Consider the following 22829-nt stretch of genomic DNA (forward strand, 5'->3'; position numbering starts at 1 on the left):
GGACCCCTGCTGAAAAATCCAGCATTGCTCGTCGACAACATAAGGTATATTTGCATGCTGGGACCAGCATGGGATGCTGGTTGTTATTGGACCTGCTACACCAGCACTATACCAGCTCGATCCAGCATGGGCAAGCATGGAATTCATGGTGGTTTATGCTGGATTTTTCAGCAGAGATGTTGGCCTTCCAATACTAAAGTGCTAATGACAAAACTTTGAATAAAAGCAGAACTTACCCAGTACAATCACGACCGTTTTCAGCAAGCTCATCATAGTGTCCCTGTTTCGCCGTTGACCTGAGCTGTGCCGGGACATCCTCATGGTTCGCTGACGTACGTACATAAATATGTGGGCATAAAGAACGACCATGACCACGAAGGTCACCAGGTTGAAGATCGCCCAGAAGCCTAAGTAGGAGTTGCTGTAGAGGGGGGCCATGTTGGAGCAAGTATCTATGGCACAGATACAGTTCCAGCCCACGCTAGGAATGGCACCCATGATGATAGACATGGTCCAGATGATGACAATAACTACAACTACTCGTCGATTGCTCATGCGGGTATGGAGCTGCATGCGGAACACAGTTATGTGGCGCTCAATGGCTATAGCTAACAAGTTAGCAACTGAGGCAGTTAGGCTTGTATCGATGAGGCCTTGGCGAAGCAACCACGTACTGACTGTAAGCCTTCTCGTATTGGGTCCCGTGTTAAACATCAAGTAGAAATAGGCAAGTCCTGCAAAGAAGTCCGCAGCTGCTAGGTTAGCCATTAGATAGTAGATTGGGAAATGAAATCGGCGGTTGATGTAGATGGCCACCATCACAAGCAGGTTAGCTAGCATAATAAAAATACATACTGTAATCCCAAGTCCCATCACTAGCTTGCTTACGGCATTCCATTCTGTGGCCAGATACTTCTGACTACGATTGTAAAAAAAGGCTATGGTTTCATTGTAGTAGCATTGTCCGTCATCCATCCTGATAGGTTGTGGATCTGAAAAGAAGATCAAAAAAGGTGTCAGAGTTTCAGCATCTAATTCAAATGTAATGAAAGGTCACATATGGCTTAAAGGTTTGCATAATTAATGGAATGTATGATGCCATACACAGTAGAATTGCCACCCACATGCATTGAGGCAAAATGGATTTAGGGCCATAGGCACAATGATCATTATTCTGAAATAAAGTGTTGGTGTATTTTTGTGACAGTGCAGAAGAGCATTTAAAATGCATGGTACATCCTCAGAAATTAACTGATAATAAACCTCTCAACAACATGTAGCAGTTAATTTAACTGAACAGTATGTCTAGAACCCAGTGAGATGTTTCACAGGCATAACATATCAGCTTTTTAGCATGCTGTTTCCATCTGGTCCTTTTTTATTAGCGTGTTACCTCATAATGTTGACCAGGAAAGACCGACTAAACATGTAAAAAAAACCCGACAGCTTACATTAACACACAAACAAGCACAATGGTAGTCTGTACCATGGGATTCAACTAACTATAAACTAACAGTTCAAGACTGAATTGGCCGATTCTTCCTCCCCAAACACCCAGCACAGGAAATAGGCCTCATTTGGGCATTGCAAGATAATTTAACCCTTATTATGTCTAACAAAAAGTCAGTGAACTTCAGCAGGGTTTCGCAGTTTTTTCAAGAATCACTGTGGTAAAATTTGTCTACAGTATATCTCAATATCCAAATTTGTTTAAATTACATTCATGAAGTTATTCAGCTTTTAAAATTCAACAATGTGCTATTAGTGGTTTACCTTTGGAATTTTTTATCATCATTTATCAAAGCAGAAATTGAGTAATCTACTATTGGTTGCTCTTTTCTCAGCAATTACAATGGATAGGGACTAGAGCTTTTAATCTTCAAAATTCATGCAAAATACTATTAAAGTATCATAAGATTGATTCAAATCAGTTGAGCGCTATATTAAAAGGCTTCTGAAGACTTACGAACATTGAATCAGTGAGTTGAACTTGGTCAGTCCAATTCAAGAACAAATCATTCAGACTTCATTGGTCTGTCATAAACTCGCAAGTCTAAGCCTTCTGAAGCCATACAAGTGATGTTACTTTCATTTTGGATGTATTGAAATTCGGTAATGCTTAAGCTTAGGGTCCAATTCTCACTATTAACTAGTTGGTTGTTAGCTTGCATATTACTAGGATATTGGCTGTTTATTAGTACTTATAAAGCGCATATTAATGCCTTATTCTGCATGACCATATTCTACATCCCTTAATCCTACCAAATACCTAAACTTAACAACTACCTAGCTAACTATTGATAAGCAGTAATAAGGAGTTTATTGAGGCAAAAATCACAGTTAATAGTTAGTTAATAGTTGGACTGTAATATAAAGTGTGACCGATTTCAATTTCATTCACTTTCATTATACTGAAAAGTGTGAGCAAAGTATTCTTAAAATTATTTTCCACAGAAGAAAGCTGAACAACATGTACGTGAATAAACAAATAATGTTCATTTCAGGTTGTGTTTGAAAACCTGGTTCCACTGAATATCATAAGCTATATAATAAAATAAATATCGAAAAATTTTCTATAGAAAAATGTCTTTTTAGCCATTACTAAAACATCAAAACAGACATTTCTTTCAGCTCACATGCAGCTATCTCATGCACAGCATGCATTGTTTAGAATTCAAATGCCAAGCAAGAGTGGATGACCTTTCCACAGTTATTGTGTACTTCTAAAGCTATCATCACCACACATTTGGTCCATAGTGCAGGGAGACAGACAGACAGATCCTGTCATTGTGTGTCAATGCGTTTTATCATATAGCCTCAGGCTTCTGATCTCACTAAACTAAAGGCAATGAACAAGAGCGGTCTGTGCACAAATGTCTGCGAACTTCCTCTGTCAGCTGAAGCAATGCTCAAAGCCACAGCTTCAGCGCTATTGTAGAACCCATCCTCAATGGATAAAGACAGTGAAAAGGAAATTCCAGAAAGGCCTTGGCTGAGTGCATTTGATAACAGTGTATCTTCACAGTTCTGCTGTATCTCCTGCTAAAACAACAGTACAAGACTGTTACTCAAGGAAACATCATATGAAAATAAAACACTTATTCTAAACCATTTTTGTTGTTGTTGTTTAGAAGGTATACATCATATATTTAATAATAAAAAAAATAAATAAAAAAATACCAGTTACTTTTCACTTTCATTTGCCAGTTGATTCACCCAAAAGACCTTTTCTCAGATATCATTTTACTTCTTGCAATAATGCCATTTTGAAATTACCTTTGACCATTTATACAGTATTTTTTATTTTATTTATTTATTTATTTATTTTAAACACGGTTTAAGTGTCCAAATGCTTTTTGGTACCATGGTAGTTTCAATACCCCCAGCACTGAATGACATGCATGGGCCTGTTTATTCATTGATTTATTAATCTTGGAAGCATATCCAAAAAAAAAAAAAAAAAAATACAAGAGCTTAAATAAATGAGACCAATATCTTAATCTGTATATTATATCTTAATATTAAATACTGTATGAACAAGCAAACATTACGCAGCATAGATACTGTGCAGGCAAACTTTCTGAGAATGAGGTTGGGGAATGAGCAACAGCACCAGCACCAGCCTTGATTTATTTCAGTATCGGTCCCCTGCCTGTCTGAAAATACAATGCAGGCATTGTTCTGTACCCATTCTATCAAAAAAAAAAAAAAAAAAAACAAAACAAAAAAAAAAAACAATGAAACTGAATTATTACAAAGAATAAATTGTTTGCATTAGTGCATATGCTTTGTGAGGCAACACTCCAATGTGATTCAGACCTAAATGCCAAATGTTGATAATTTATGCCCATAATTAGGCAGGCATCCACATCTGAAAGCTGTTAACAATCCAGGAAGAATAAGGAACTCAGGTACAGTAGTGGTGGATTCAAGTCATTTGGAGTTTTCATGTTCAAAATTTTTTGAGGCTAATCCTGCACTGAAGATATAGGCTATATTAAAAAAGATAATAGCTGCGTCACATTTCGGAGGCTGCGTCCTCCGGAGGTCGCATTTGAAGGCTGCATACGTCATCAAAGATGTCTTATTCAAGAAAAGTAACCATTAGATTGCAAAGTAATAAAGAAATTACAGTATTTTACACCTCACGAGGAACAACAGTCAATTTTGTTATGGTTACTTTTCTTAAATAAGACATCCTTTGATGATGTACGCAGCATTTAAATGCGACCTCTGGAGGACATGGTCCCTGAATTGGGACACAGCTAATGTGTCATATAGGCTACAGGCAAGGCTATAATATAATATAATATAATATAATATAATATAATATAATATAATATAATATAATATAATATAATATAATATAATATAATATAATATAATATAATATAAAACATATATTTTTGTCACAGTTGAGTTCAGTTTGTTTCATGCTGACTTCACGTGCTCTCGGAATTATCGTAAATACGAGTTTCCCAGGTAAAAATTGCACATTTTGAAACTTGAATGCGATGAGCTCGACTTAAGAAGTGTGAATTTTTAAATTTCTGATAGCACGTGAAGACAGCATTAGGTTTCATGGAGTTTCAGTTTGTTTCCTTCAGTCACATGTTTTCTTTGTCTTTGTTTCCTGCCGCTCAACTGTTTCCATGGTTACAATCATTAGTTAGTTCATTTCAGCGGTGTTTAATCCATTACCTTGTTTGTGTTTGCAACTTAAGTTGTACCTTTGCTCTTACTCATTGTTCAATCACCGTTATGTTTAGATGTGTTGTGCTTATGCCTGTCTGCCTGCTTTTTGGATTACTTGTTATTAAACTACGTTTGGACTAGTACGTTTCAGTGACTATAATATAATATAATATAATATAATATAATATAATATAATATAATATAATATAATATAATATAATATAATATAATATAATATAATATAATAATAAATGCTTGTTGTATTCCTCATTTGTAAGTTACTTTGGATAATGCAGAAATTTACTAATTGTTCAGTAACACTTTATTATTGGTCCACTTTAGACATTCTACTAACTGTAAGTAACTTTGCAGCTACTGTCAACTTATTCTGCTAACCAGAATCCTAACACCTAACCCTAACCCTAACCCTAACCTAATAGTACACTAAATAATACAGGTGCTGGTCATATAATTAGAATATCATCAAAAAGTTGATTTATTTCACTAATTCCATTCAAAAAGTGAAACTTGTATATTATATTCATTAATTACACACATACTGATATATTTCAAATGTTCATTTCTATTTTGATGATTATAACTGACAACTAAGGAAAATCCCAAATTCAGTATCTCAGAAAATTAGAATATTACTTAAGACCAATACAAAGAAAGGATTTTTAGAAATCTTGGCCAACTGAAAAGTATGAACATGAAAAGTATGAGCATGTACAGCACTCAATACTTAGTTAGGGCTCCTTTTGCCTGAATTACTGCAGCAATGCGGCGTGGCATGGAGTCGATCAGTCTGTGGCACTGCTCAGGTGTTATGAGAGCCCAGGTTGTTCTGATAGTGGCCTTCAGCTCTTCCGCATTGTTGGGTCTGGCATATTGCATCTTCCTTTTCACAATACCCCATAGATTTTCTATGGGGTTAAGGTCAGGTGAGTTTGCTGGCCAATTAAGAACAGGGATACCATGGTCCTTAAACCAGGTACTGGTAGCTTTGGCACTGTGTGCAGGTGCCAAGCCCTGTTGCAAAATGAAATCTGCATCTCCATAAAGTTGGTCAGCAGCAGGAAGCATGAAGTGCTCTAAAACTTCCTGGTATACGGCTGCGTTGACCTTGGACCTCAGAAAACACAGTGGACCAACACCAGCAGATGACATGGCACCCCAAACCATCACTGACTGTGGAAACTTTAAACTGGACCTCAAGCAACGTGGATTGTGGGCCTCTCCTCTCTTCCTCCAGACTCTGGGACCCTGATTTCCAAAGGAAATGTAAAATTTACTTTCATCAGAGGACATAACTTTGGACCACTCAGCAGCAGTCCAGTCCTTTTTGTCTTTAGACGCTTCTGACTCTGTCTGTTGTTCAAGAGTGGCTTGACACAAGGAATGCGACAGCTGAAACCCATGTCTTGCATACGTCTGTGCGTAGTGGTTCTTGAAGCACTGACTCCAGCTGCAGTCCACTCTTTGTGAATCTCCCCCACATTTTTAAATGAGTTTTGTTTCACAATCCTCTCCAGGGTGCGGTTATCCCTATTGCTTGTACACTTTTTTCTACCACATCTTTTCCTTCCCTTCACCTCTCTATTAATGTGCTTGGACACAGAGCTCTGTGAACAGGCAGCCTCTTTTGCAATGACCTTTTGTGTCTTGCCCTCCTTATGCAAGGTGTCAATGGTCGTCTTTTGGACAACTATTAAGTCAGCTGTCTTCCCCATGATTGTGTAGCCTACAGAACTAGACTGAGAGACCATTTAAAGGCCTTTGCAGGTGTTTTGAGTTAATTAGCTGATTAGAGTGTGACACCAGGTGTCTTCAATATTGAACCTTTTCACAATATTCTAATTTTCTGAGATACTGAATTTGTGATTTTCCTTAGTTGTCAGTTATAATCATCACAATTAAAAGAAATAAACATTTGAAATATATCAGTCTTTGTGTAATGAATGAATTCAATATACAAGTTTCACTTTTTGAATGGTATTAGTGAAATAAATCAACTTTTGATGATATTCTAATTATATGACCAGCACCTGTACTTGACATTTAGTTGCACAGTTAATTATAGTTAGTAGAATGTCTAAAGTGGACCATCAAAATAAGTGTAACCAATTGTTCTATATGCTAACTTAATACATAAAGTATTATATATTATTTATTAGAAACCACATACATCCACAGTATCCAAATATTTGGTTCGAAGTGCACTTAAAGGGCACACCGTACATACAGTGTCCCTATACATGATTCTCTGACAGCCACAGTCTATGCAAACAAACAAACACACAAACAAATAAATAAAAAGGGGAAGCACAATGTTGTGTAAATAAGCACCAAATTGTCATACTTGAGTAAAATTAAAGATACCTTCATGGAAAGTGAAATAAAAGATAAGGAATATAAGTAAAAGACATACCTTGTGAAATCGAAGAACTAACTTGTCAGATATAATTTCGAACAAAATCAGGCTAAAACAAAGTTTGTTAGGAGTTTGTTTCTGCAGTTTGAAAGAGCTTGCCAAATCAATTAATTTCTATTGTTCAGAGCGTCAAGATCAGACCCGAGTAAAAAACATGAACACTGGAGTTTTCTATGTTTTACACTGTAAATATGCTGCTTTAAAGCAATCTATTGTATAAGGTGTAGTGTAAACAAACAGGACTGGAGTGCTGAATTGTAGAATTGTTTGCTGGTGCAAACATATCCACGTTGCTATGCTCAGATGCTCTCTTAACTGCTGTTTTCATTTTTATGTGTTTATTTTTTTGTTATTGGGAGGAAAGCGTGCAGCACAAATTTACATATTAATCTAAACGCTGCTCTCAGCATAGTGAATCACGTAGGGATGTTCGCCAACAGTATTTCACTGCAAATGTTTTTCAAAATTCTTTTTATGACTAAGCGGCGAACGAAAATTAATTTCTTTTGGGTTATCTCTAAGCCCACTAGAGAATGGAGTTGGTTAGTCTGGTGGCACACCACGGCAAAAAGACGTAGCCCAGGAGGGATGCAATCCAAGAGAGGCAGCGTCCCTTCCTGAAGTTAAGAAGCCACATAAATAGAGCATGGTTGGTGTGCAAAAATCTGTAGAGCCAGTTCCAAATGGGCAAGGGAGAGCTCTTCACGTCATACACAATTGTCTGTCTAATTCTTAATTGTTACATCCTTAGGTCCTCTTCACATCATATTGACTCATCATATTGGTGCCATCAGAAAACTAATGGAGAGCCACCATTCACTTGTCTTGTGTTACGGTGAAAGGAAAGAGCTCTCAGTACCGTAACTACTGACTCTAATTCCATTTATGATCCTGTTTCTGAAACCTGATTGGTCAGCAGTGGCACCATGGTGATTGGAGTGCACTCAGCTAAAAGTTCATTATGTAAATATATACATAAAAACACAATGTCATCAACTAATTTTAGAACCAAGAGAAATGAAAACTTTGACCTAAATTTACTGATTACACTTCTATGGTAACCAGTCACAAACAATGACACAGGCTAAAGCATGTAACCAAATAAAGGGGTAACACTTTAGTATAGGGAACACATATAAACTATTAACTATGACTTTCCCCTCAATAAACTCCTAATTTACTGCTTAATAATAGTTAGGTAGTTGTTAAGTTTAGGTATTGGGATTAAGAATGTAGAATAAGGTCATGCAGAATAAGACATTAATATGTGCTTAATAAGTACTAATAAATAGCCAATATTCTAGTAATATGCATGCTAATAAGCAACTAGTTAAATTACCCTAAAATAAAGTGTTACCAATAAAGGAATTACAAATGCACAAACGTAGAGCATGATATAATATATACAATATGCATGGGAAACAATGCATTCAATTATCTCATGTTTCTATGTTTACATTTCATAACTGTTTGAAATCATCAAAATCCAAAATCAAAATCCAATCAAAACCACAAAAGGTCCGAGCGCAATAAAGAGAAATGAGAAACGGGTTGATTTTTGTTTTTTTTCCCGTTTTGTTTAAGAAACGTAAATTCAAGACTTAAGAGTTTTTTTCGTATTTTTGATTCATGGGTAAAAAATTAGTTTATGCTATTTGTTTCAAATGTGTGGGCGGCCCTGAAACTCCCCTTTAGCCAACCCTCTCCAGTCTTCTGTACTACATGGAATATGGAGCAACCGCAAGTTTATTCATAACCAATAAAAAGGCATTTGACTTTATGTGATCTAAAACAACATGGAGCAAATTTTTATTCATTTTATTCTCAAAAGGCCTATAGGTAATGGGGATTGGCGTTTACATATTCACATTGATGATTACCATATGAATAGCCTGCGCCTTCCATATGATAATGAGCTCAGATGGGAAGGATTGTACCTCCCGTTGATTTCATATGGACTACATAATCTTTTACATAAATTATGTCGACATTTCAAGCATTTTCAAGTTAGACATGTTTTATCTGTGAGGCAAGTATTCATTGAGTTTCAGCTCATTTTTTACCCATGAACAAAAACTACATTTTTTTTCTTAAAAAAAAAAAAAAAAAAAAAAAAATCAAGCTATTTCTCTTTATTTCTTTTTAAGTAGAAAATCAAATTACCTGAAGGTATATGGTTTAATTGATTTAAATACATATTAAAATATTTTCAATTTAATCACACATTTTTCACAATAACATCAAATGAAATCTGAATGTGAACAGCAACTAAGGGTGCTTTCACACTAGCACTTTTTGTGCTCACCCAGATTCGTCTGACGTCAACGTTCAGTTCATTTGAATTATGTGAACTTTGTTTTATGAACTCGGGTGTGCAAACTATACCCGAGTCCACATATAAAGGGTGGTCTGTACGGTGGCCCAGTAGTGCACAACACAACAAAATTTAAAAAGCAAACATAAGTTCACAACACAACGGAATCGAGCCACAACACAACGGAATCGAGCCACAACGCAATGAAATCGAGCTACAACGCAATGGAATAAAGCCCCACAATACAACAAAATCGAGCCACAACACAACGGAAATGCTCCCGACCACTAAGGGGCTCTCAGAGCTCGGTAAAGTTAGTTTTCCTTGCCAATTTTCTATAGAGTCGGCAGTGATATCAATACCATGATTAGTTTTAACAGTATGTAACCACTGTATAGTGACATTAAATATTAATTCAAAATCACCTACGTACACAATACCTTCATATTTATACATATGAATGATTTGACGTGCTACCATGGCGCATGATGAAGGGAACGTCTGCCAATTCCACCAAGTGGTTAAAACGTATAATTTGTATTCATTAAAATTACTTTTAACATTTAAAAACAGACATGTTCAAATTCCAAAGCTAGTAGGTTTCTGTTGGTAAGACTGACTTACTACAGGTGACATTTTGACAATACATACAGGGAGGTATAATTTCACCAAGTCTTACCAATAGGAAACTACTACAAGCTTTGGAACATGAAAAAAAAAAAAAAAAAAAAAAAAAAAAAAAAACCTTTAAGTGAATTAATTACAGTAAAAAAAAAAAAAAAAAGAGAATTGACTGTACATAAAAGGAGGTATTGGCACAATTTCACTTGTAGTAAGTCAGTCTCGTCACTACTACAACCTTTGGAACATTTATTTATTTATTTATTTATTTACAGTGAATTACAGTGATTTTTTTTCCCTGAAAATAATTGTTTATTGACAAAATGTCACCTGTAGTAAGTCAATCTTACCAACAGGAACTAACAAGCTTTTGAATTTGAACATGTCTGTTTATAAATGTTAAAACAAAGTCATTGTAATGAGTACAAATTATTCGTTTTAACCACTTGGTGGAATTGGCAGACGTTACCTTTATCATGTGCCATGGTACTGCGTCAAATCATTCACAGGTATAAATATAAAGCTATTGTGCACGTAGTTGATTTTGAATTAATATTTCATGTCGATATACAATGTTTACATACTTAAAACTAATCATGATAATGATATCTTTGTAAGACTGTCGCCTTTATAGAACAGTGGCAAGGAAAACTAACCTTTCCGAGCTCTGAGAGCCCTCTAGTGGCCGGGAGCATTTCCGTTGTGTTGTGGCTCGATTCCGTTGTGTTGTGGCTTTATTTCGTTGTGTTGTAAACTTATGTTATGGAACGCAATCTAAAAGTGAGGTGAGCTAAACTATGCATTTTGCCACCTATCCTGCGTTGCCTATACCAAGGAGCAGGAATAAACAGCTGCTGCTTTGATGATGCAAACACACTGTTTTTTTGTTTTTTTTTTTAACCCAAATAATATAATGTGAACACAATGCAGCGGGAGCAGGAGGAGCAACGGAACTCGGGTTTGGACCAGCCAATGGACCCAAGTGTGAAAGCATCCTTTCAACAAACCAAAAAGGAATCAAATTCAAATTGCACCGCCAATCTGAATCAATTACATAGATTCAGACATATTTGCTATAATCAAAATCATTGAGACTAATTTGTATACCTGTTTAACTGACTCGAAAATAACATATGGCTGTCATAAGTCAGTCATTGTCACAACCAACTAACCTTAGCATGGACTTTTGTAATAAAACCAGAAAAGATACAAAACAACCATGAGCTCAATTCCTTTTCAATAGGAGAGACGTGTAATAATTAAATAACTGTACCTCCCCTTGATTTCATACGGATTACATAATAAAAACCAGAAAAGATACAAAACATTCAACATAACACACTCATATATTTTTGATTGTTCAAACAAATTAAGGTCCTTCATATCTTCAGAATAGCAGTTCTTTTTGCAATGATGACTCTGTACTGTATGTGTATAGTGAGATATAACACAATTCAATCATAAAATCCTCCAATTCTTGATCAAGTCAAGATGATGGAATCTACATTTGGCTGTTCATGTTTAGATCTGAACATGGAAATTGTTTGGTGAATGAAATCAACCTAGAAGTTATTTAGCTGTGTGTGGTGGCATTATCTTCCTGAATTATGGGAATGTCATGGCAGAACAGTGTTTGCACCTGGATAGGATGCACCTGGTGCTATCTCATATTCCTTGGAAGCTATACAACCTTCCAAAACAATCATCAGACCTAATGACTCCCAGAAGATGGCTGCCCAAATCATTATGAAACACAACGTTTAACATTTGGTAAACTCACTTGGGTGAAGGAAATGGGATACAAGATTATTTTGTTTCCCCATCACTCAGGGGTCGTTTTGTGCTCCTTACTCAAGATTATCCTTCATTGTGCGTGTTTTTTTTTTTTTTTAGCTACAAGTGGTTTCCAAAGGGCAGCCCCTTGACATAATATTGCTCAGTTTTTGCTCAGAGTGGGTCACAGGGGTTTAATTCTGTGGTAAGTTTCGAGTTTATACTTTTGCGGTATTCAGAACCAATTGTGTAAAGTATCCATCTGTCTCTATTAAAGCAATAGTTCATCCAGAATTTACAATTCTGTCTTCATTTATTCAAATATAACTTTCTTTCTTTATGCAATGAAAAGGAATATTGCAATGCCCTGACTACTCTTAAAAATCAAACTGAAAGTGGAATGGGTGTTCAATGTTATTTTATAATATTATAGTTTTTAACAATATTTTTGATTAGCTTTTATTTTTATATTTTAAGTTTTCATTTTATTTTGAGTTTAATTTTTAGCGTGTTTTGTGCTTTCGTCATTAGTGTTTAATTTGAATTACTATTTAGGTTCAATTTATTTTTGTTTCAGTTTAGTTTTAGTAATAGTTTTAATTTTTCGTAAACAATAATAACTTGAGTTAAATGAAAGAAAGAAAGTCATTTCAAACAACAAATAAATAATCTTTAATCTTTAATTTTCTGAGATTTCTTATCAGGATTTCCTTGAAGTAAATGAAGTAATTTAAGTTTTGTGAAGAATGGAGCTGCAATTCTGGAACAGACTAGTTTGCTTTGAACAGTCTTGTTATTAATAAAGTAATTCAAGACATTTTATACACACACACACTGTTAATTGGCACTTGATTTAGTGATTCATCTCTGCAGCTGCATTTGTTATTCTAATGTAGTTACTTTTAGCTCTTATGACGTGCTTTTGTTATTTTAAACACCCTTATATGTCAACATTGTTTACTCTGTTTTCATTCTTAAGGATATTACAAGCAGGGTCAAACGTATACACAACTAAACGTTACTCACCCTTGTTAAACTTCACAACTCAACTCTCTTGGCCTCCTACACAACAGTATGAAATGAGAAACTGTCGGGCAGAAACCTCATATGATCAAAACCACTACTTTTCAGGAAATGGGTATTTTTTTAAATAAACATTGTGTTGCCAACATTGATGTCGTGGCTTTACATAGGGTCACACACTTGCATGTGTCACATATATATATTATATAATTAACATTCTACCAAAATAAATCTACCAAAATTTTTTGACCAGCCATTAGAAAAGCCGCATCTGAGGCAGTAAGTGCATTGCATTACGTTTTTATCAACTTATAGGTTGTAAAGTTTATTGTAGCTACATGTGGGCGCTCAGTTTTTTTCTGTAATTTGGCCAAAATCTCATGTTATAAAGGATGAAGAGCTTCGCACAGGCCAGAACAGCACTGGCTGTGACTCAATGACAAATGCTAAACTAAAACACTGTTCTCAACTCCTCAAATACATAAAACAGTAGCCTTTATATATATAGTGTTTCCTGAGTAAAGAAAACACTGTTCTTATTTAAAGAAGCAGTTCTTTATTTACCCTTGTGTTATAAACAAGCAGAGACGATCCAAACTGCGTCACATCATTCAAAGCTTGCGACAAGGCGGAGTTATGATGTTTAACTGACAGTTTGAGGGTCCAATTGAGTTACGAGGTTCAGTCACAAGCTCTTTTTAATAAGTTTCATTGGTTAAATATTTGCAAAACCCACAGAGAGATGTAAAGGGTGACCAATAGTAATGATTTATGAAAAAACAAAAAAAACAAAAAAACAAAACAAAATAATGAGATACAAGGTTTCTACCAGATATTTAACATTGTGTTAATTTAGATAGTAATTGCTTACAGTGTTTTAATATTAGCATGAAATAATAATAATTAATATACATAATTGTATTTGTCTATACATAAATCTGGTCCTGGTGCTAACTAGCAGTAACAGTTATAAGCCAGACTTTTGTAAGGGTAATTAAATAGGTAATAGATTAATAGACACCAGAGGCTGGACATACAACACTATGAAAATGAATCTGATATAATGAACTTTGTATATTTTTTTCAAAAGTATGACAGATGATTTACATACACTATTTGCTGACATCAAAGTAAGAAAACATCAGGAGTTTCTGAACTAACTCAAGTTACCCCCGTATCCATGAGGCTGGTTATGATCACAGTTGTGCCACAGTTGTGTATGGGTGTGTCTTAGATGCATATGGGCTGCACATTTCCAAAATACCAAACAAGGCATCTTGTATACACTATTATGCCAAGTGAGACACAAGACACATTTAAAAAACAAAAAAAACCAACAAACAAACAAAAAAACAAAAAAAACAAAAAAAAAAAAACAAAAAAAACCCAAATAACTTCTTAATAAGTTATTAAAATACTAATTGTACTGATTAGTTTGTGACTCTCAGAAAACCTGTCAAGAGTGGGTCATATTTTTACGCAATAAATAAATAAATCATGTCTTTCCACATAATTATCTACCATAATTTGGAAAAGTCTAATTTTTGTTACTGTAATGAAGATATATATTTTTAATATTAATATTAAAATAAATATAATTAACCATATTAACCATCGACTTTATATACAAATCAGAACACAGAGTTTGGGTGGAAACATGAATTATTTTCATGAAAAATAATGTCATATTGTAAAAACATTAAAAAGCTTTTTTACACATACAAAAGGCTTTATTTCTTTGAATTTTGGGGTGTATACTGTTTAAAATACACCCCAAATATTTTTGTGTGATACACCCTACAAGTAAGCAAGTCATCACAAAATTACAATAGCCTACCGCAATTCATAATGTGAGCTCGTCTTTGAAGTTAAGCAGACTAGGCGCCGTAAACTCCAGTAAGGACATAAAACAATCTAAAGATAACAGCTTGACACCAACACCACAACAAATCATTATCCTATGAAGATAATACAGAGTTTAGAAATCAATAAACCTTATAGCTGAACTAAACTGTTTTGACATCCGCAACTTCTCACACATTCAAAGCAATAAACCACACGCCTCAAAAGATCACATATATCAAAATAGTATGTCTTATTTATACTACTGACTGGGTGGCCATTAAAATAGCACACAATAGAGCACAACCATTCACTGTATCGAGCCACGGGACCTCCCAGCCATGCCCATTCGACCTATTTATTTAGAGAGCGCCAATGCACTTAATTGAAGGCCACTGAACACATTTTAGGGTTTGATATCTCCCTTCAGCAGCTCTGACATGCAGCAGGAAGGGCAGTAACCAGCACTGGCATCCCAGCTCTGATCGGCTCCACAGCTGCACCCAGTCCTGACCTGGGAGGTGATGGAGTACCATGTGTGTTTTTTGTAAAGGGAAGGCTTTCCTGTCTCTGTCTAGCTTGCATCAGACCAACCACTGGATATATTAAAACCTTGGCACTAAATATGTTAAGTCTACCCAACTTAACAGAGCATAAACCAGGAAAAAAGTACTGTATTTTTACTTTCATTTCGCATGTATTGTACTCTATAAACTTATGGTGAGGCCCTTGTTGAATGCATTCAGTCAGTATTCAGTATTCACACTAAGTTCAAACAAATACTACAAGTAAAAAGTTTGAGATTACACCTGACTGCCTCCTAGGAAGGTCAAAAATAAGATTTTGCTTTGTTTTGCATTATTTTCACTGTACGAATTACCTAATAAACCAAATTTACAGTCATCAGGCAGCTTAAATGTGTTTCATTTGTAATCTTACTACAACTAAGTGTGACCACATCATGACTCAGGCAAATGAAATGAAAATAAATGAAGTCCTTGACGTGATTTTCAGTTTTATCCTAGTCGACTCAGATCAGGACTAAACACACCTACGGTTTACTGCAAAATAAGATACTAAAGTCAAAACTTTAAACAGCATCAGAAGACTTTAATATGTTGTGATTGTTGTGCATTGACCTGCATGAGTCCTTTCTGTTTGGAACACGTTATTCCAAGGCGTGTTTTTTGGGAGCTGGCCAGAAGAGCCAGGAATGTTTGACTGCTATCAATCTGAATTTACAACAAACCAGAACTGGTTGTTACAACAGTACCTACACACAACACAGTATGAAACAATTCCCCTTTTGTTAGGTACATGCTATCATCTTCTTGTGAGTTTAGTCTGTGTGGAAGTGAGGGGGGAGGTATTAGTGTAAATTGGGGCAAATACTGAAGTTTGACACCTTTTGGGAACAGGGTGGCACCTATAGGTCTATGCATACACCTAAAATGCATTCTTTAAAAAAACCTTACAAAGGGTCTGATTTATATCTTCTAAGTCATGCATCACTAAACTAATATGAGGAAGGATGCATTAATTAGAGGGTAAAAAAATAAATAGATTTTTTTTTTTTTAAGTTCCTCAACCTCTTCTGTCGGTCACTGCCACGCGTTACTGTCTCTGAGATCCGGAATTTGCATGATTTGCTGATCTTACTTGTATGCATACTTACCTAACATTAACATTAAACGATAGCCTACGTGGAAAAACAAACAGACCAATCTCATATATCATTTTCATATTATATACATTGGTATTAAATACTTACTTTCAGCAGTGACAAAGTTGCAGAGTAACTCCAACAAAGTTATTCCAAACTGAATCGTAACTCCTCCAAAAAAAAAAAAAAAAAAAAAAAAAAAAAGTACTAAAAGCTCCAAAAACAAAAATATGCTCGCGTTTGGTTAAGGAAGATGGCTCGATTGTTGTTCAGCGCTGTTTAGTCCACGGCTGTTTTTGAATATTCATTTTAATTCCTCGCAGTTGCGCGCATACGGCATGTGAGCTGGGATAATTCACCTCTGTCCCGTTACACGGAGAACAACTGCAGCACTGAGACTCAGCAGCAACACTCTCACAGAGAGAGAGAGAGAGAGAGAGAGAGAGAGAGAGAGATGTGAGAGTGACGTCACACACACACACACACACACACACGCGCGCGCAAATGCAAACAGTCACTGTAGGCGCGCTGACGTAGTGCGTATAATTGAAAACACATTGTCAGCTCACTCAGTAAATTTTATCAGCTGTGAGTGAACCACCTTTCTCACACTGTATGTACATGTGATTCATGATGATAACTTTTTAAATGTTGATTATATAGTCTATTGTTAAATTATTCTGGGGAGTATCTTGTCATCTATTTGACCTTCGTCCTGACTTATTACTTACATAGAAAGAAAACATTTACCACCATCTCACATTTAAGAAAAAGAAGTTTGGTAGGATTTAAATGAAAATGAAAATTATTTAAACACTTTCTGATCGTGATTGGAACTGACTTTATGCGCGCGCACACATACACACGTTTATTTTTGTGAATTGTGAGGACATTCCATAGGCGTAATGGTTTTTATACCGTACAAACTGTATTTTCTATCGCCCTACAATACCCCTACTCCTAAACCTACCCATCATAGAAAACTGTGCACATTTTTACTTTCTCAAAAAAAAAAAAAAACTCATTCTGTATGATTTATAAGCCTTTTGAAAAATGGGGAAATGGGGTAGTGTCCTCATAAGTCACCCTCTTCTTGTAATACCCATGTCATTTGTGTCCTGATATGTTAGAAAAACACACACACATTTTAGATGCACTTTAATTGTCTGAATTCTTATTGGGGATGTACTTGTGAAAATATGAATTCATAATCAAAATATATGTAGATACATATGTGAAAATAGGAATTCTTACATAGCTATAAATAAAATGCAGTTAATGAAAGCACTAGTCTTAGCTAGATTTTGTACAACATGGTTTACTCTATGGTAAAAAATGCTACATAAACCAGAGTTGTTGTTGAGAATGCAGAATACACATTAAAGAATATATGATTCTTCCATTGTGATGGATATATCAAACGTCTCGGTTACAAAAGTAACCCTCGTTCCCTGAAGGAGGGAACGGAGACGTACGTCGGACAGACCGACGAATAGGAATCTCGCTAGAGAGGCCAATCTACTTCGAGTGTAACTAAAACGAGCCAATGCACATTGGCATGCAATCATATGCATCAGCTGCTCGCCTCGCAGCGCAGGTATATAATGAGCAGCAGGTGCGTTGCATCTTCAGGTTTTCGCTGAGGAGCCGAACCGGATAGGCAGCAGCATCAGCGGGGTACAGCGACTGTGGCGACGGGACGTACGTCTCCGTTCCCTCCTTCAGGGAACGAGGGTTACTTTTGTAACCGAGACGTTCCCATTCAGTCGGTCACGTTCGACGTACGTCGGACAGACCGACGAATAGGAATCCCTACCAAAGCGCCACAGGAGCTGCCCCCTTCCAGCGCTCTGTAGTAAGCCACCTGAACCCCCTTGCCTGAGGATGGTGGGACAGGGCTAACACAGAGAGAGTCGATCACTGCTGTTCCCCAAAACCCATTCAGTGAGACTTTTGGATAACGCTGGGAAAGCGTACCCTTTCGCTGGGAAAGGAACGCTGCGGAAGCCACATCCTTCCCCGAAGGAGTTATGTGGAGAAGTACATATGGACTAACCCTGTAGGGCTGTGCTACATATGGAAGAGCTGGGGTGACTCCAACCCGATGAAGGGTAGGTTCTCCCAGAGGGAAAGACACGGGCTTCGTTTAGGAGCAACCGTGGAACCAACCATATGGGATCCCCGTAGGGTCACACATATGGAACCCAGCCTAAACCCGGTTCTCAAGGATACAACGGAGTATAGGCCTGGCGCCAGACGCTCCGCCACGTCGGCTGCCGAAGGGATATCGGAGGACTCGACAGGGTCTGCCTTGTAGGGACTCTCTGGAGAAAAGAAGCGCATGTAGCGCAGCAAGCCGACACTAAGCCGGGGCCTCTCCGTGCCTCTGACCTGTGGCGAGAACACGGGAGGAGACCGGCTGGACACGAAGGCTATAGTATCTAGCGAACGTGTAGGTGTCGCCCAGCCCGCAGCTCTACAAATGTCTGTCAGTGAGGCGCCACGAGCCAGCGCCCAGGAGGATGCGACACCTCTCGTGGAGTGAGCATGCAACCTGAGCGGGCAGGGCACGCCCTGAGCTTGGTAAGCCAGGGCGATGGCATCCACTATCCAGTGGGCCATCCTCTGCTTGGAGACAGCCTTTCCCTTCTGCTGGCCTCCATAACAGACAAAGAGCTGGTCTGAGGTCCTGAGGCTTTGGTTCTGTCTATGTACTGTCGCAAAGCGCGAACTGGACAGAGCAAAGCCAGGGCTGGTTCTGCCTCCTCCGAGGGCAGCGCTTGCAGGCTCACCACCTGGTCCCTGAAGGGAATGGTAGGAACCTTGGGCACATAGCCAGGCCGGGGTCTTAGTACCACGTGGCTATCACCCGGCCCGAACTCCAGGCACGATACGTCGACCGAAAATGACTGCAGGTCCCCTACCCTCTTGATGGAGGCCAATGCAACCAGCAGCAAAGTCTTCATAGACAGAATCTTTAAGTCTGCCGATTGCAAAGGCTCAAAGGGAGCAATCTGAAGTGCTCTTAGCACCAGAGTGAGGTCCCAAGAGGGTATGGAGGGGGACGAGGAGGATTTAACCGTCTCGCCCCCTAAGGAACCTGACGACCAGGTCGTGCTGACCAACAGATTTGCCATCTATGTGGTCGTGGTAAGCGGAGATAGCAGCAGTATGGACTTTGAGGGTGGAGGGGGACAGCCTACGCTCCAACCCTTGCTGCAAGAAGGAAAGCACGACTCCGATCGAGCATCCTCGGGGGTCTTCTCGGCGAGAAGAGCACCACTCGACGAACAGGTTCCACTTCGAGGCGTAAGCACGTCTCGTAGACAGTGCAAGTGCCGAAGTGATGGTGTTAAGTACCTCAGGGGGTAAGTCACCTAGAACCTCCGCGTCCCGTCCAGGGACCAGACATGGAGTTTCCAGAGGTCTGGATGCGGGTGCCAAAGAGTGCCCCGTCTCTGAGAAGAAGGTCCTTCCTCAGAGGAATGGGCCAGGGAGGGCTGTCGCAAGGAGTGAAAGTTCTGGGAACCAGGTCTGGTCGGGCCAATAGGGCGCAACTAAGAGGACCTGCTCCTCGTCCTCCCTGACTTTGCACAGGGTCTGTGCAAGTAGGCTCACTGGGGGAAACGCATATTTGCGAAGGCCCCGGGGCCAGCTGAGTGCCAGTGCGTCTGTCCCGAGTGTTCCCTCGGACAGGGGGTAAAACAACTGGCAGTGGGAGGTTTCCGGTGAGGCAAACAGGTCTACCTGAGCCTCTCCAAACTCTCTCCAGATCAGCTGGACCACCTGGGGGTGGAGTCGCCACTCTCCTGGCAGCTCAGCTCGTGATAGCTCGTCGGCCACATGGCTGAGCACACCAGGGACAAGAATGGCATGAAGCGACCTCAGACGCTTCTGACTCCAGAGGAGGAGATGGGGGGCGAGTTGCGACATGCGACGGGAGCGTAGACCACCTTGATGGTTGATGTACGCAACGGTCGCAGTGTTGTCCGTACGGACCAGTACATGCTTGCCCCGTAGCGGCCCTTTGAGGCGGCTCAGAGCAAGACGTACTGCTAGCAACTCGAGGCAATTGATGTGCCAATGCAGATGGGGTCCCGTCCAAACCCCTGACACTGCATGCCCGTTGTACGTGGCACCCCAGCCGGTGGCAGGAGCATCTGTGAATACCACAGCATGCCGGGACACTTGTTCTAGGGGCACTCCTGCCCGGAGAACAAAGGGTCCGACCACGGACTGAAGGCTTGGCGGCACTCCTGAGTGATTAGCACCCGGAACGTGCCGCGTTGCCACGCCCATCTCGGGACTCGGCCGTGAAGCCAGTGTTGAAGCAGTCTCATATGAAGCAGACCAAGCGGGGTTACTGCCGCCGCGGCCGCCATATGCCCCAGGAGCCTCTGAAAGAATTTCAGTGGGACCGCTGTCCTGCCATTGAACGTATTCAGGCAGTTCAACACCGACTGAGCACGTTCCTCTGTGAGGCGTGCTATCTGTTCGACCAAATCCAGCTCCATACCGAGAAAAGAGAACCTCTGCACAGGGGAGAGTTTGCTCTTTTCCCAGTTGACCTGAAGACCCAACTGGCTGAGGTGTCTGAGCACCAAATCCTTGTGTTCGCACAACTAACCCCGGGACTGTGCTAGAATGAGCCAGTCGAGGTAGTTGAGAATGCGAACACCCTGTTCTCTCATGGGAACAAGGGCTCCCCCTACGACTTTCGTAAAGACGCGGGGAGACAGGGCCAGCCCGAAGGGTAGGACTCTGTACTGATATGCTCGACCTTCGAACGCAAAGCGCAGGAATGGCCTGTGTTGCGGAAGAAAACGAGACATGGAAGTACGCGTCCTTCAGGTCGATCGCTGCAAACCAATCTCGGGGACGGATGCACTCAAAAATGCGCTTCTGCGTCAGCATTTTGAACGGTAGCTTGTACAGGCTCCGATTCAAAACTCGCAGGTCCAAGATCGGTCATAACCCACTGCTCTTTTTGGGTACAATGAAGTAGGGACTGTAGAACCCTGACCTCATATCGGCTGGAGGGGCCGGCTCCATCGCGTCCTCCGCCAGTAGGACTGCGATCTCCGCACGCAAGACAGGGGCAACGACATCTTTCACTGTAGTGAAGAGGACGTCCCTGAACTTGGGGGGGATGCCGGGCGAACTGAATCGCATAGCCGAGCCTGATGGTCCCAATGAGCCAGCGAGACGGACTGGGGAGCGCTAACCGGGCTCGCAGAGACCGTACAAGCGGGACCAAAGAGACCACCGGCGTACCCGCAGCGGGGCAGCGAGGTGGAACACAGGGACGCGGCTTGGGGGCTCTCTTTGTGAGGCGGCCCGAAGCGGCGTCACAGTGTGCTAGGCAACACTTACCTGGTTCCACGGATGGACAGAGGGAGCAGTCGAGGCTTTGGCTGCCCGCTGCTCACTGCTGTCCGCTGGCGACAGAAGAGGGGGATGAGAGTGGTGAGGTTTTTCTCCTCCCACTGCTCTCCAAACCCTCTTCAGACCTGGAAATGGAGGAACTGCTCTTTTAATTTTGGGTACCACTGCCTCTTGGGTCAGTGGCGGAACAGAAACAAACCCAATAAAAGGATTTACCACCCGGCCCTCCTCCAGGGGTGGAAGAGCAGCCCCACCCATTTCTGGGTCGCCCATCTCAGGGGTGATTCTCACCAACCACTTAACAGCTGCAGAGACGGGAGGCGTCATCTCCCCGCAATGGACACAGCAGAGCCTGCTGGGCCAGAGTTTCTTGCAGGGGACGACACCCTTGGCGACGAGCAGACCGAGGGGACCGCGTCTGGTCTGTGTACAGCCACCCCAACCAAGAGGGTAGTGAGAGAGGAAAAACTTATGCAGATTTTGGCACTTTTGGCATTCCATATTTATGGCACCAACATACCCCCATACTGCCAAGTTTTCCATGCACATCTGGAAGACCCAGGAAAGCATGGCTGTAAACTCCGAATCTGAGTCAGCATAGGCACACACCATTACAGTGGGCAGCATCACCCTCATTTCCAGAGCATAACAGCACTCTCTCCGATGCTGCAATCGACGTCTGTCCCTCAGCTGGAGCTCTGAATGAAATGCTAGGTTCCCCTATGAGTAGGACCAGCAATCCAATCCAGAAACTGCACAGCTTGCAATGCGCTAGAGAGGGAGGGGCCCTAGGGGGTTGGTTCCCCGAAGGAACCCCTCAACCTCATGTCACCCAAGCCATATCAGCAAAGTAGACCTCTTCTGGTGCACCAGAGAGGGCGCTACAATGGAGATTATGCAAGGGAACCGCGCATCTAGAGCGCCGAGCGAGCGCTGGGTTGCCGTGACAACCCGCGCTGCAGCCCGGCAGCTCGACGGCACACGACACGCAGAGGAGCGAGAGGTTTGCTCTCGCTGATCTCCACGGTCTTCCCAGAGTGTCGGGCAGACCCGCGGCTGTGCTTTTACACACAAGCGGC

The 22829-nt window shown here is 40.2% G+C and overlaps 1 protein-coding gene across 1 annotated transcript in view; it reads right to left on the reverse strand.

Moving 5' to 3' along the window:
- The window catches only part of lpar1 (lysophosphatidic acid receptor 1), a 34756-nt gene extending 17981 nt beyond the window's left edge, over positions 1-16775 (reverse strand). Inside the window, exons 1-2 of the mRNA XM_048175421.1 lie at positions 16474-16775; positions 237-992 (exon numbers count right to left, since the gene is read on the reverse strand). Coding sequence (XP_048031378.1) covers positions 237-975 — 739 coding nt within the window. The 5' untranslated portion in view covers positions 976-992; positions 16474-16775. The remainder of the gene's footprint in view (positions 1-236; positions 993-16473) is intronic.
- Positions 16776-22829: the final 6054 nt, after the last annotated feature.

Source organism: Megalobrama amblycephala, linkage group LG2 (assembly GCF_018812025.1).
Source record: "Megalobrama amblycephala isolate DHTTF-2021 linkage group LG2, ASM1881202v1, whole genome shotgun sequence".
In the NCBI taxonomy this organism is placed as follows: Eukaryota; Metazoa; Chordata; class Actinopteri; order Cypriniformes; family Xenocyprididae; genus Megalobrama; species Megalobrama amblycephala.